Raw genomic sequence first — 14,016 nt, 5'->3', positions numbered from 1 at the left:
GGCCTGTGGGCCCGACATCTCCATAAGTGTCATAGCTGCCTTAATAAGCTCCAACAATGACAGTGAAACATTTGTTAGCTTTAAGTCAGCGAAGACGGGCCCAATCATTTCCAGACCCAAGCTGTTGTTAGGAGTTCCCCCCCAGTGTTGTCCCCCTCTCCCTCCCTTGTGATCCTGGTCAGTCTTTGGCCTGTTTGTCTGTTTCCAGCCTGGGCGGCGTGGAAAAATAAAGACTGTTTATTGTTTATTCTCTTTATTTCTATCTTTTGACATGCATCTTTTGTTATGATTCATAAACACCATCAGTATAATCACCACAATGACCTGTATAATCCACAAGCTAGTAGATGCATTAGGTAGAACAGAGTAGAACATAAATCAGTAGAAGAGAGTGGAATGTAGAGGGTTGGAACAGGAGGCATGACCTAGGCAGAGAAGTTGTGACCTGCAGACAAGCATATATAGTAGTGTTCTTGGTGTGAAACGCTCCCCAAAGCTGGTAATATAGTTCTCAAATCACTGATCTCCACCCTTGGACTTGTTTACTCTGCACTGAACACCTAAGAATATTTTGTCTCACGGCGACAGCGGGGCTACTTCCTGGTTCTCTCCCATCATATGATCCACACACCTGCTGCTCATTTCTGCCTCCTGCTTCAAAAGAGTGCTCCACACTTCCATCTGGCCAATTCCTTGTCTTTCCATCCATGGTAACAGCTCGGGTCACGTGTGACCCGTGTGTTTGGTTATTCCTGTTCTCGGGCCTTGTGCTCCTGGTGCCTGTTTTTGTTTGAAGCTCTCCATCCCCGTCTCCTGATCCTGCCCGTCTCTCCCAGCCTGCTTCAACCTCGTTGTGGACTTGTAGTTTTGTGAATTATGGTTTTCCTCTGCCAACCACCATTAAAAAGTTACACCTGACTCAGTCCTGTGTGTGTCTGCCTTTGGGATTCAGTTCATGTCTAGTGATTTTAACAGCTGTTTTCCATACTGATGAATGGCACAGATACACCCCCCCCCCCCCCCCCCTCCCGCTCAGCTCATTTTTCTCTAAAACTGGAAGAGCTGTGTGACGGCAGCCTGATCGATGAGACCTGACATGTTGAAATTAGGTCCAAAGCATAAATGTTTATTCATGATGACCCATGTGACCGGCTGGTTAAATAAAAGATACATCAGCTGCTCTATAAACACGCTTCATTTCTGGTTGAATTTAAGTTTAAGCATCTGGGTGACAGTGGAGGAGATCACATTCGGAGGTGAGCTCCGTTACAACAAACGCCCAAATCTTGCATCCAAAACCATGCAAAGCTTTGGCAGGAAGAAGAGGAGAGAGACGGGTAGACCAAACCCGTGAAGAAGCTAAACTAACATTATCCTTTTAACAACCTGCCACACGGGGGAGGGGAGGGGGGCACAACAAAAAACACTTTGGTTGGTCTTGGGTGAAGCGTGGTTTCATTTTGAAACATTTAGGGGAAGACAAAGTTTATCATCTTATTCAATTTTGACGTCACTGACATTCACTGCAAACCCAACGGGAGGGTTGAAACCTTCCACGAGATGAGGTGAAAAACAAGGACAGTGTGAAATGGAGCAGATGATACAGAGGACGTTTGTGTGTTCTAGGTGATGGATGGAGACACAAACAGAAGACAGATCTGTTGATCATTCAGAAGCTAATTCAACTTGTTTTGCTTTTTCCTGCTCCTGGACTGAGATGCGTTGGATTTTCCAACATTCCTGAAGGCATCACCGCATCATTACCTCAACAGATTAGCTGCTCGCTTGCATGTCTGGTTTTGTGGGCCATGGATTGTGTGATTTAATGTCCTCTAATTCATTTGTCTGTTACAGTCTTGAAGGTCTTGTTTGTACAGATCACAAGAGCAGCAACATGTTGTAATTCTATCGTACAATATGTTATTTTTCCCTGTTGATCTTCTTTTCTCTGCAACTCATGATAAGAGGACAAGTACCCTCTTTAAGATTCATCACCACACTAACTTAATAATTAATAGCTGCTTATTTTGAATCTTGGTGCACACGTCCTCACTGCTGGAGGCACGTGTACCTGTGCAGCCAGGAAATAGCTGCAAGCATACCAACAGGCTGTCCAATTACTTTTAGACATGACCATCCAGATCCTTCCCAAGTTTTTAAATGAGGGAGCATTGAAACGACTTTGTTGTGTTCTCAACACAACAATAGTGATTTATTAGTTAATCTGATATCAGCATAGGCAGAAAATAGCTTATTGAATTAGCTGTATTTTCCTCAGTATTATTGAATAACCTGCAAAGTCTAACAGCTCCAACATTAGATGGTCACAAGTGGGTTTCTGTTTATCTGCAGTAACACCAGAACCACAAACAGTTGGGGACTGAATATTCGTGGAGTAAACTGGAGTAAACTCTGTATGGGTTGAACTGCCTTACTGTATTTTCGAGACCATAAGGCATGGTAAAACATACCGCTAGCTTAAAACATGCATGCTAGCCTGTATTTAGCAATGTACTCACATTATTTTTTGATCAATCCTCATCCACAAATCCATCAAAGGCCTCATCTTCTGTATCAGAAATGGCTTTTGCGAAAGTTGGCAAGCCAAAAAGCCAAAAAGCAAGTTCAGATTTTGGAACACACATAAGGTGCACCGCATTATAAGGCGCCCTGTCCATTTTGGAGAAAATGTAAGACTTTTAAGTGTGCTTTATAGTCATGAAAATACAGTAATTTATGTTGAAAATATTAACTTTGAATTAATGCGTCAGATGCTATTAGGTAAGTTTTGTACTGAGTATATCAGAGGACATGGGGACAGCTGGGATGAGCCACAGTTTGTGTGTGTGTGTGTGTGTGTGTGTGTGTGTGTGTGTGTGTGTGTGTGTGTGTGTGTGTGGCTGTACTCTACCGGTACTCCTCCTGAGTGAAGACTGGGATGACAGACGGCTGGAGCACGGTGATCTCCACCAGAGCCGTGCTCTCCTTGGGGGGCTCCCCGTCATCGTAGGCCACCACCAGCAGCTGCCGTGCAAACACAACCTTGAGCTGACATTTCTAATGGCATCACAGGCAGCAGACAGAGCAACAAATGCAGGCAAAGCCAAAGCCAATGCGCACGTCTTCGCTCCCCTGGTTGGAAAAGCACGTTATTGGCATGGGAACTGGAGAGCAGGATGAGCATGCCTCCCAGTGGCGTCATAATTGGTTCCTGCTTCTCCTTTCTTTTCCATTTAATTGGGAGGTAACTACGGTTAACTGGCCCCAAAGGATCCCTAATGAGCCACAGTCTTAAATACCACAATATTAAAGTTGTTATTTATACTGCTCTGACCTTCCTTTAATTCAGTGGTTCACATGTTAACAGCTGAAAGTATTGATCGCTGTGGCTGCAGGACGGATTGTGGAACACTTTCCTTGGTTTATTACGACGCCGGTGATTTGGTTCGGTTGCTCGTTCTTCAGCTCCTCATCTCTGACTTTGCCACACAAGACTTTTGCTCTGAAAGTTGCTCTTGAGGAGATGCAAATGAGACATCTGTCAGTGAGGTGCGTCCTTGAAAGAAGATATTTTGGACATTATGTCGCCGCCCCAGGTTCCCAAAACTAGTGTTGGATTGATTCAGTTTGTTTTGAGTTATGGGTCGCAGACAAGGCCCAGATCCCCCCGAGTACTGTCTTCAGAGGACACTGAATCCTTGTACTCCAAATTCAAACCCAATGAAAAGATGAAATTAGCGCGACAGAGGGACTGGAGGAACAATTAGATGCTGTGGTGGACTTAGTTTAGTATAAATATGTATCACTTGAGCATTTTGTGATTGTTTTTTTACTACATTACAGTTAGAATAAACATTAAATATGATGATATTTTAAATGTAATAGTATCCGACAGACAATCACGTCTCAGCAGCGTGAAAAGTGCTGCAGTTTAGAGATATTTCCTAGTCATGGCCTCATGGACAGAATCTCCAGATTCCCAACTCATCGCACCATGAATCCCGTGTCTGATGATGTCGTTAACAGCAGCCCTGTAACATCCATCCTCACTGCCGAATATGCCCTCATGTTGGCGTTTCTCATTTGTCAGATATTGGCAGAAGTTCCATAACACCATTAACACAACTTGATAAACTTGATGAAGAACTTGTGGTGGTAACTTTTGAGAGTCTAACCCAAATGATTTATAAATAAACCAACCCTGAAGTCTGGCTCAGCAGCCTCTGGGTTAGCTGTAGGAATCCACCATGACAAGTCCCCAGGACATCATAGAACACACACATGCATGCACGCATACACACACACAGGCATAAACACATTGTATAGAGGATTCTTATGAAGATATAGTTCCTTACACTGAATTTGAGGTTAGGCTCCTCGTTGAGATTTACTCTCGTTACCACGTTTCCTGTCTTGTCATCTACATCGAATATGCTGCCAGAGTATGGATAGGCCTCCGGGTCCACTTTATAGCGCACCAGACCTGCAGGCGTTCCCTGTGAAAAGAACCTGGACGTTGTCACAAACAAATTGTGATAAATGTGCTTTTCGGCATCTCTACAAAGCTGAAATGGGCCCATGTTATTTATCAGCCAAGGCCATTAGGTTCAGTCCAGAAAGTTCTATTCCAGGGACAACTACGACATCCCTCTCCAGGACTAATTACCTTTGAGTGTGATTCTCTGTGGCCATCGCTCAGGTGGGAGAGGGATGATGCAACACATTTCATTTAATGGCATCTCCATGCATATTTAGGAAACCATTTATGACCTGGCACTGATTGAACACTGAAATAAGACAGGAGGGAAGGTTTGCAACTCTTACATGTGCTGTAAGCAGCACACGCTCTCTTTCTTTTACTGAGCCGCAGCAAGGCTCAAAAGTCCCAATGACAGAAAGCCACAGAAGGTCTTCTCAAACTGCATTTGGATCATTTAGAACCCAAGGATAACTGCAGAGGACCTGAAAATGAGCTAACCTTTGTTTTACAGCGAAAGCGCTACAGCACCCTTTAAGATGTTCACGCAGTAAATCCACTTTAACGATTAAAAAAAGGTGAAGCAGCAGCGTTGGAGCACGAAGAGCTCGCACCCAGTGGGCTTATGCACCGCTATTGTGCAGCATTTTCCTGCCAACGCTCGGAGAAAAACTCACCGTGGGGTCAGAGTCATTGGCCATAACTGTGATTACGATGGTTCCCTTAACAGCGTTGGGAGCAACCATGCCTCTGTACAGGGACCGTCCGAACACCGGAGAGAAGTCATTCATGTCCTGCAGGGGCAAGATTGAACAAATTATGACCAATAAACAAGCAGCGCTGTTGAATTAACTCAGAAAGCACTTTTGTTTCCTGCAGAGGAGCTTGTGAAAGGAATGACCGCCAGCATTTTCTCCCCATTCAATCTTCTGTCAGCAATCCGAATGAAGTGGGAGGAAAGTCTGCTCCAAAGTTACAGGAACAAGGAACGTTAACACCAGAGAGAGGAGCCTATTCAAAAACACAAATGTGAATAGAAAAGGGTGCCGCACGAGTGAAAAGACGTGGTGTAGAAAAGGACAGGGGTGAGCCGAAATGGCTGTAATTAGTGGTAATTGGTGATGGACGTGTGAGACGTCAGAGTGCTCACACAATGCAGAAAACTAATGCAGAAACGGTTGTGTGCTCCCTGAATGTCTGCAGCTACAAAACCAAGGAAAACAGGAGCCACTGCTCCGATATCACCTGATCCACTCACACTATGAGGCAACGGTAACCTTCCAATTAAATGAATCTGTATTAACACTCAGTAAAGACCAACATCAGCCAAACACATAAGGAGATTTAACCCCCCCCCCCTTAATGTTCCAGAATGATGGATTTGTTGGCATCTAGTGGTGGGAATACAGGAGATATTAAGATATGCTGCAAAATAGTGCCAGAGTGGCAAATCAGATAAATTAGTCTAACAAGGACTTCATATCTGGTCAGTAATAAAAAGGCTTTTTGGAAATGTAACTTTTTTAATGGCCACCTCTGCTTCTCACACTGACAATGTCATTGCTAACAAACTGTTGCTAATCAAACACATTTGTTCTGGCTCTACTTGTGTTAGCACAAACCTTTGACCCTCAAACAACAACAACAATGACAACAACGACAACAACAACAACTAAAGGTCTTTAGACCAGAACTGATACATCTTATATCTCAAAGCTCTGATGATTTGGAGCTAAAAGTGTGGAGTTAAAAGAAAAACTTGGCTCAGTATTTTCCTTTAAAGTATAAATACACAAGCCGTGCCTCCGTCCTTGGTTTTAGGTAACACACGGCCAGACAAACCCACACCCACCGTGATTCTGACAGTGACGGATGCTAATCCAGGAGGCATAGTTCCCCCTGCGTCAACGGCCTCCACGGTGAAGGTGTAAGAGGGATCGGACTCGCTGAATCCCTCGTAGTCCAACACTTTGAGAGCAGACAGCTCTCCGGTCGCTGGGTCGAGGTGGAAAAGCCGGAGGATCTCGGGGTCCACGCCTTCGGATCGGATTCGGTATGTGAGGTTGGAGTGGAGGTCGGCATCTAGCGCCTACACAGGAACAGGGGGAGCGAAGTGGGGGGGGGGGGGGGGTTAATACCTTCGCCTTTGATCAGCTTGGATCTTTCATGTTTGCCAGAAGGTCAAGCTGGAGCAACAAGCAGACTGTTTCATCAAGTGCACTGAGACCTGTGTGTTTGTGTGTGTGTGTGTGTGTGTGTGTGTGTGTGTGTGTGTGTGCCGTGCTTTTATCTGCCCTCGGCAGCGGCTGCACCCACCGTCAGCTGTAGAATAGGTGTGTGTTTGGGGCTGTTCTCTGCCAAGCTAGCGCTGTAAGACTGTTGGGTGAATATCGGACTGTTGTCGTCTACGTCCAGAACTGTGACCGACAGCATTAATCTGGACCTCCGGGGATCCGTCGCTCCGTCCGAGGCCTCGACGATCAGGAAGTAGTGGCCTTTCACCTTTGACAAACACGCGCATTGATATTTTTGCCACGTCTGCCAACCAGACTGTGCCGGGGCCCATCTTTACCTCTCTGTCCAGCGGCGCCTCTGTTCGGATCGCTCCGGTTGCGTTGATGGAAAACAGCGTCTGGTGGTTGACCAGCCGATAATGAACCTGACCGCTCGCCCCCAGATCTGGATCGGTGGCCTAAACACAAGCGGATGATGAAAGGCTCTGATGGAAGCTTGATCAGGTTACACCTCTACAACCATACAGTGAGTAAATGTATGCAACATTAGACTTCACTGTTATTGGGATATTCCTCAGCTCCTGGACAGTATTTAACTACTGTTATTAGCACTTTTCTGCACTCTGACCTTGTTCAGTACTTTATCCAAAGACAGCTCACTGCAGATTAAAGTCAGCACAATTAAAGTTGTTATTGTTAATTCCACCTAACTTGAACTTCTTAACACTAGCGATTCCACAGTTCTGATGAGACCATATTCATATGTATTATGTTCTTCAACTTATCTTAGATGTTCTGAATTCTTGGGCCAACATTTAAGATTTTTCCTCTAGGCTTTCACCATTGAAGGCGACTTATATTGTCACTTGAATCTCAAGGACCACAGGAAAAGCAAAGAAAGCTTATTTGCAGCAAAATTCACAACACAAAACAAAATCAAAAAAATGAAAATATTCAAGTTCACACATGAGCATCCGACCCAACATCAGATATCAACAAGCAGCAACTGTGGCCAGATGGGAAGATGGGCCCAATTACACAAACACAGGATCCAAAAAACAGATCAATAAGTTCTCCAAAATGGAAACATATCAATGGCTACTGCTTCCAATAACATAAACATATGTCATTTCATTTAGAGGCTACTTTGTGTTATTCCTATTATGCCTAATCTGCCAGTATTTGCTTCTTAGATGGTGATTTCCTGTTAAGTTAATGGATGGTGGTCTGGTATTAAACCACCCTGGAGTCTTTATCCATAAAGCTGTTAGTGCGCAGTGGATGAATACATTTTCCACATATGTGCACTTTCTAAAGTTGTGTTTGTGTGTCACTCTTGTTTGCTCTGTCGCCTCCATGATTGCTTCACTATTCTCAGCATATTTATGCTGCCAGACAGTAAAAAGCCCCAAACACAGCAGGATTAATGTACGTGCTGCCCTTTAACACACACAACAAAGAGGCAGCTCAGAGCCTGCACCCTCGTCAGCTCCTCTGCTCCTGTTTGAGTGCTCACACCTCTTTACTTCTCTCGCCTCATCACGCTTCACCCACTCTATTTTCTTCCCTGGATAGAGCAGCAGCGTCTCAGACTAAATTAATGGGAGGTTTGTTTTTATCTATCTCTGTACATTTTTCCTGGACCCATGAATCAAATCACTCAAACATCAGTTTAAAACAGCGTAAATCGTACCAGAACGCACACTCACCACCTCCTCCTGCTTTGTTGTGCTACATCTTTAGAATCACTTCCGATTTTTGAGTGAATGTGGTAAAATAGTCAGACCCGTGCACGCGTGCTACATCTCTGCAGGAGCAAGTAAACACCACACGTCTTCAGCTGAGTTGGCATTGTATCGCCGCCAAACGAGACAGTAAAATTAACCTGGACGGCAGTAATTAGCTGCGCAGGGAACATGCGGAGAGCTACCAAGCAATTGTAGCCTGGAGACATTTAAACTTTTGTACACGTTGATGAAGCGGCTGTGTTGGGGTTTGCGCCTCACAGATCTGCTATTCGCAGCAGCTTCTCTGTGTGTTTAGCATTTAATAAACGGTGTCATCAAACAGGAAGTCAGTGTGCACATTAATATTGAAATGCAGATAAAGAGACTCCTCCATGGCTCTGCGTGAAGATCAAAAAATGCAACACTTTCAACACTTCTTGCTTCTAAACAGATGCAGACGGAAAGAGAACTGGCCTCTCATTGTTTTCGGTTATTGTTGTCACGAGTCAACAGCATTAGAAAAGAAAACTATGAAATGCAGCATCAGTTCAGTGAAGGGTTCAAAGTACATTAAGTGTTTACATCTCAGCTAATGTGCATGTTTTATTCTGAAAAGAAAAAAATAGAAACAAGAAGTACAATTCAATGAGGCAATGGTGATCCAAAGAGTGTGATTCCTTTAGCATGTTGTTGTGTGTTGTATAACCCCTGACACCACACAAACACGCTGGAACGGCAGACAATCACCTCCCAGCGCTGTTGCTCCATCTGATCCGCGGGACGCGATTTCACAGACTGATTGCACAAATTGTTGTTGAAGATGCTGAAATCAGACAGAAATCAGGGTTCCGCTGTGCCCCAAACAGGCGCCGCCGCAGGAGTGATGCAAAAAATGCTGAAGTGTAGTCGAATGGCAACATTCCCGATGCGTCCCCATCCCGTCACTCTCCGGGTTTGCTGCTTTAGAGGGGGCGGAGAGGCTTCAAGGAAAATAGGTGCTGGTGGGTGGGTGGGTGGGTGGGTGGGGGGGGTGTCCTCCACCGTCAAAAACTCATTTATAAGTACTGCGAATTTGTATCTCAGCAGAAAGGTCAGCCATTTCTCGACCTGATTCTCTCCCTTTTTATCTTTTCAAAATGGAAACTGTGTTCCAAACGGAGCGTTAATACAAGAACGCACATGTATTCCCAAAGCTGCCGTCTTATCTTCTTTTTCTGAAGACAACCCCTTTCTTTCCCCATGTGTCCCCGTCCGATTTCTCTCTTCCGCTCATGCGTATCTCACTTCTTTCCTTGTTTCCTTCAGCCAGCCAAGGTCAGGTCCGTTCCCTCTTCCAGGAGGAACGAACCGCTTAATGCTCCCAGGTATGCAAAGGCTTTGGATGGAGGCCCAGATTCGTGCTTCGAAAAGCCTGTTGAGGGATCAGCTTGGCTCTTTGGGTTTGGAAAATATCCAAAGACCCTTGAAAATGGGATGTTTAAGATTGGAAAAGTTTTCAAGCTCCTTCAGTGAGCTCATCTCTCTGACTTGGAGCCAAAGGTCTGAGTGGACTTGGAAGTATCAGGCTAAGCTTCTAGCTTAGCTTAAAGGTTTTGGAATTGTGTGAACTAGTTCCGACTGGGCCTTGTAATGCATCAGAACCTTGAAAATTGGTTACATTTCCACAGTGAGAGTCATGTTTTCAGACTCCCCTGGCTGATACCTGAGCTAATATTCTCTGTCTATATCACCTGAACCCAGTGTTAAAGCTGTTTGCTACAGACAAACAAGACATCTACAACAGAAGTCTGTCGGATACAGATCCTGGGAATTCAGAAGGATATCTGAATCCGATCCGTGCATCTGCAGGAGCGGCACGGTGAAAGACCCTGATTAGAAAGGAAGCTCCATTTAAACCTCATACCCACCCATGCACCACTAACAAGGCACCAGTGGGAACGATTCCCTGCCAAACAGGAGAACTGAACCCAACAGGTACGCCGCCACGCCGAGCCGTGCGTGTGTAACCTGTGTCTGTGTATCATGGCGGCCCCCGTCTGAAACCTTTCAGCTGTGATTTAATGACTGCAGCTCTCCCCAGTCCCAACTGACACGGTGGTTGAAACCAAACAAGAAAACATAAAGCCTAAGAAACGAGGGCATGCGTGTATCTGGGGAGCAGTAAAGCAGAGGAAGCACCGCTGTAACATTTAGAACGTGTCATCTGATCAAGACGCCAGGCGCCGCAGCGTAACGATGATACGCTAAGCTGGTAGCAAATCCGAGCTAGCGTAGAACCAAGGGAGCACCAGTAAAGATCAGAGCCTGTTTATGTGTCAGATTTTCACCATAGGGTGTGTGTGTGTGTGTGTGTGTGTGTTGGGGGGGTTACAGAGAGCGAGCGTCCTTATTTCCATTCAGTCATGTTGTAGCATTAACGCTTCAGACCACATTAATTAGCCTCTGCTATCGTCCCTGTGAGTGTCGACCCACCCCCATGCCATCCACCTTCACATTCCCAGGACCTGTCCAAATTCTCCAGACCATAAACTATTTTCCATTTGCCCCTAAACAGTCTGACCCTGAGTCAGGGCCAGAGGTCGAACCTTTCAAAGGTCTTCCCTAAACGTCGCCAAAACAGCGCTAAAAGCCAGAGTTGTGAAGCAGGTGGAGCTGTGAAAAGTGCTTCAGCTAAAAGCGAGAACACGTAGAGTCGCACATCTCTGCGTGAAACGTCTGTGTCTTGGTCACCTCCAAACATGTTTGCACCCTTCAGTCAGTCTTGGGAGAGAACGACACACGGCGTTGATTACGAAGCTGCCCCGCCTGACAACATTATGCTGGTGATCTTCAGTCCCCATTGTGAAAAGCTGGAGGAGCCGAATTTAATTAGAGTCTTGACTCATTGTGCGGTAAGAGACCTCAAAGGACAGACATGCAGATGAGGCTCCAAGGCAGCTTTGAGGTTTGTGTAATTATGTTCCCTCTAAAGGTAACGAATGTTCTGCTGCTATCATTGGAAGGAGCCTTACAAGGAGACGGCACGGCCTCTGTCACCCAGGCAGAAAGGACTGAACCATAATGCTGGTCCATACGCTCGATCCAGCAGACTGGCGATGGACGCCATGTGACTTTGGCAGCACAGCATGGATTTTTGTTCCTGTTTAGGGAACAGTTTGAGCCTGGAGACCTGTTGACATTTAAGAGGGTTTTAACCACAGCCAGCATGGTTGAGTCCCCAGACAGAGCATGTCAGTAAAAGAGGTGTGAGGCTCTTGCTATGCTCCACACACGCACACGCACACACACACACACACACACACACACACACACACACACACACACACACACATTTATACTGCTATCTTTGTGAGTACCCTAAACCCAATTGTAACCCCAACCTCGAAACTAACTCTGAACCCCTAAACGGTCCTTTAAGATTCGAGGACCAGCCAAAAATGCCCTCATTTTGCTAAAAGAAGGATTTTTCTTTGACACCCATCATGTAGCAAGCACAAGAAACCACACATACACATGCAGAGGCACTCACACACACTGACTCTTCTCTTTTCTCTGAAAAATACTTCCAAATTTACAGTGTGTGGATTTTGGAACCGAGCAAAGTGGTTGTTTTCGGTTCTGCAATCCTGCCTCTACTTCATCTAGACGGTGTGAATCAAAGCGCAGGAGAATAGCCAACCTGGATTCTGACTGAACAAACTACAGAGAGATTTAATGAAGGCTCAACCAAGACTCATCAACTGGGAAATGAAACAAAGCCAGAATTTGTTCTCAATTAAAAAGGTGACAAGGTTATTTTAACGTGTGTGCTTAGTGTATTCTAAACAACTGTTTCTTCACGGAAGAGAGCATAAATCCCAGCATACAGTATGTGCGCCTCACACAGCTGATCGATGGGAATAGCGGGTTGTTCCACAGACAGGAATAGCTCTGACATTTGCTCACTGGCCTCCTACCTTGACCCGTCCAACGTAGGCATGACCCTGCTCCTCTGGGACGGTGAGATTCACTGGCAGCGAGGGGTCGAACTGCGGGTCGTTGTCATTAACATCTGTCACCACGATGTTCACCGTCGCCGTGGAGGTCTAAACACACACACACACACGCAGGCGCACGTTCCTCGTTACTGAGGTGATCGCGTCGCAGAACACTGATCTTAACATGAAATGTGTGTTTTTAAGAGTAGCACATCAAAATGGCTCCTCCATTATAATGAAATATGTTGCAATATTACAAAATACGGCCTGATTATGATCATTTAAGACTTACACATTTCTTTTTGCAACATTTTATCACAGCAGTTGTTGAAGCAGGAAGGATCTATGAGCTGAATGATGAATCCTCTGTTACACAGGAGGGAACCAACATTGCTAAGACAATCTTCTCTAATTTTTCTTTTGCAAACTTGTGCACAGAGAGATAGAGAAAGAGAGAGAGAGGGAGAGAGAGAGAGAGAGAGAGAGAGAGAGAGAGAGAGAGAGAGAGAGAGAGCACCTAAAGCAGGTAAAACCTTTAATTTACTGCCCGGCCGGCTGTGTTTGTATCCTGAGATACAGTAGATACAATAAAATAAGTAAATAATTTTCTGATGAATCACTTTTCTTTCTTGCTTTTCCTTTCTCACACACAAACACAAAAGAGTTGAATCTACCTTTCACAAAGAATTTCAAGAAGGTAACAAGAAAGAGGTGGTAAAAAGGGACAGATGGCCAACAGAGTCACCACAGCAGGACGGTGGCGGAGGGCAGACGCCGCTGTAAGGAGACTGAAGTGCAGGGCACGGAGCTGACTGAAAGCTTTATCTGAAATCTGTGAAGTGAAAGCACCTCAAACACAATGGAAAATCTGGAGGGACTAAGAGGGACCCCAAGTGACATCGACTTGGTGCACAATCGCCTTTGTGGGTCAGACGGAGTCTACCTGCCATTATCACCGTGTCTCTAGATACATAATAATGTAAGATTTTTTCGATATTACTATTAACTCCATCTGCAGGCGCGGATGGATGGAATACCATAAAAACATTCAACTTCAAACTCCACGTGAGAACGTGCACTGTGTGTTGTTGGTTTCAGATGGCGGCCAGCTCTCCCTCAGCCAATTAGGGATGCAAACCTCCTCATCACATACACACCTATGACAACCTGCCAGCGCCTATTTGTAGAAATCACCTTCATATGAGGTGTTTTGAGCTGTTTTTCTAGCTTTTTAAACTGAAAAGGTTTGAAATAGTATCGCTAAAATGATTTGTTTTGTGATTTTCCAACACATGCAAAAGGTCAATACCTCTCAAATTCAGTGTCAAGGGCAACAGAATGTTCAAGCCTCACTTGTTGCTCTGCCTCCTATCCACATGCACCCGTTCACAAGAGGAATGTCGCCCTTTTGTCCTTCCTGAAACTGAGACTTGTTGACCTTTTTGTAAATTCTGCGCTACACTGACACCTCTTCGTGGATGAAAAGCCTTTTTCTTCCCCTACTATAATTTGAAAAGCAGTTTAAATAAATGCAGCTACACTGTTTTTGCAGACGACAACTCTATACCTGGGCTTCTGCGCTGCTCTGGTAAGCTGACCTT

At 45.1% G+C, this 14,016-nt stretch overlaps 1 protein-coding gene and 1 long non-coding RNA gene across 4 annotated transcripts in view; one reads left to right on the top strand and one right to left on the bottom strand.

Annotated features, from left to right (window-relative positions):
- The window catches only part of LOC101065727 (protocadherin-15-like), a 103,624-nt gene that overhangs the window by 29,702 nt on the left and 59,906 nt on the right, over positions 1–14,016 (bottom strand). For all 3 annotated transcript variants that reach the window (XM_011606156.2, XM_029842026.1, XM_029841981.1), the window contains exons 20-26: positions 12,395–12,523; positions 7,050–7,169; positions 6,794–6,979; positions 6,330–6,566; positions 5,155–5,271; positions 4,356–4,496; positions 2,912–3,024 (exon numbers count right to left, since the gene is read on the bottom strand). In XM_011606156.2, the coding sequence (XP_011604458.2) occupies positions 2,912–3,024; positions 4,356–4,496; positions 5,155–5,271; positions 6,330–6,566; positions 6,794–6,979; positions 7,050–7,169; positions 12,395–12,523 (1,043 nt within the window). The remainder of the gene's footprint in view (positions 1–2,911; positions 3,025–4,355; positions 4,497–5,154; positions 5,272–6,329; positions 6,567–6,793; positions 6,980–7,049; positions 7,170–12,394; positions 12,524–14,016) is intronic.
- On the top strand, positions 6,402–7,276 carry LOC115251083 (uncharacterized). Its single transcript, XR_003889638.1, has 3 exons — positions 6,402–6,530; positions 6,781–6,964; positions 7,062–7,276. It is a non-coding gene; the product is annotated as an uncharacterized lncRNA (long non-coding RNA).

This window comes from Takifugu rubripes, chromosome 1, assembly GCF_901000725.2.
Source record: "Takifugu rubripes chromosome 1, fTakRub1.2, whole genome shotgun sequence".
Classification (NCBI taxonomy): Eukaryota; Metazoa; Chordata; class Actinopteri; order Tetraodontiformes; family Tetraodontidae; genus Takifugu; species Takifugu rubripes.
The sequence above is the reverse complement of the archived record's forward strand: the minus strand, read 5'-3'. Positions and strand labels throughout refer to the sequence as shown.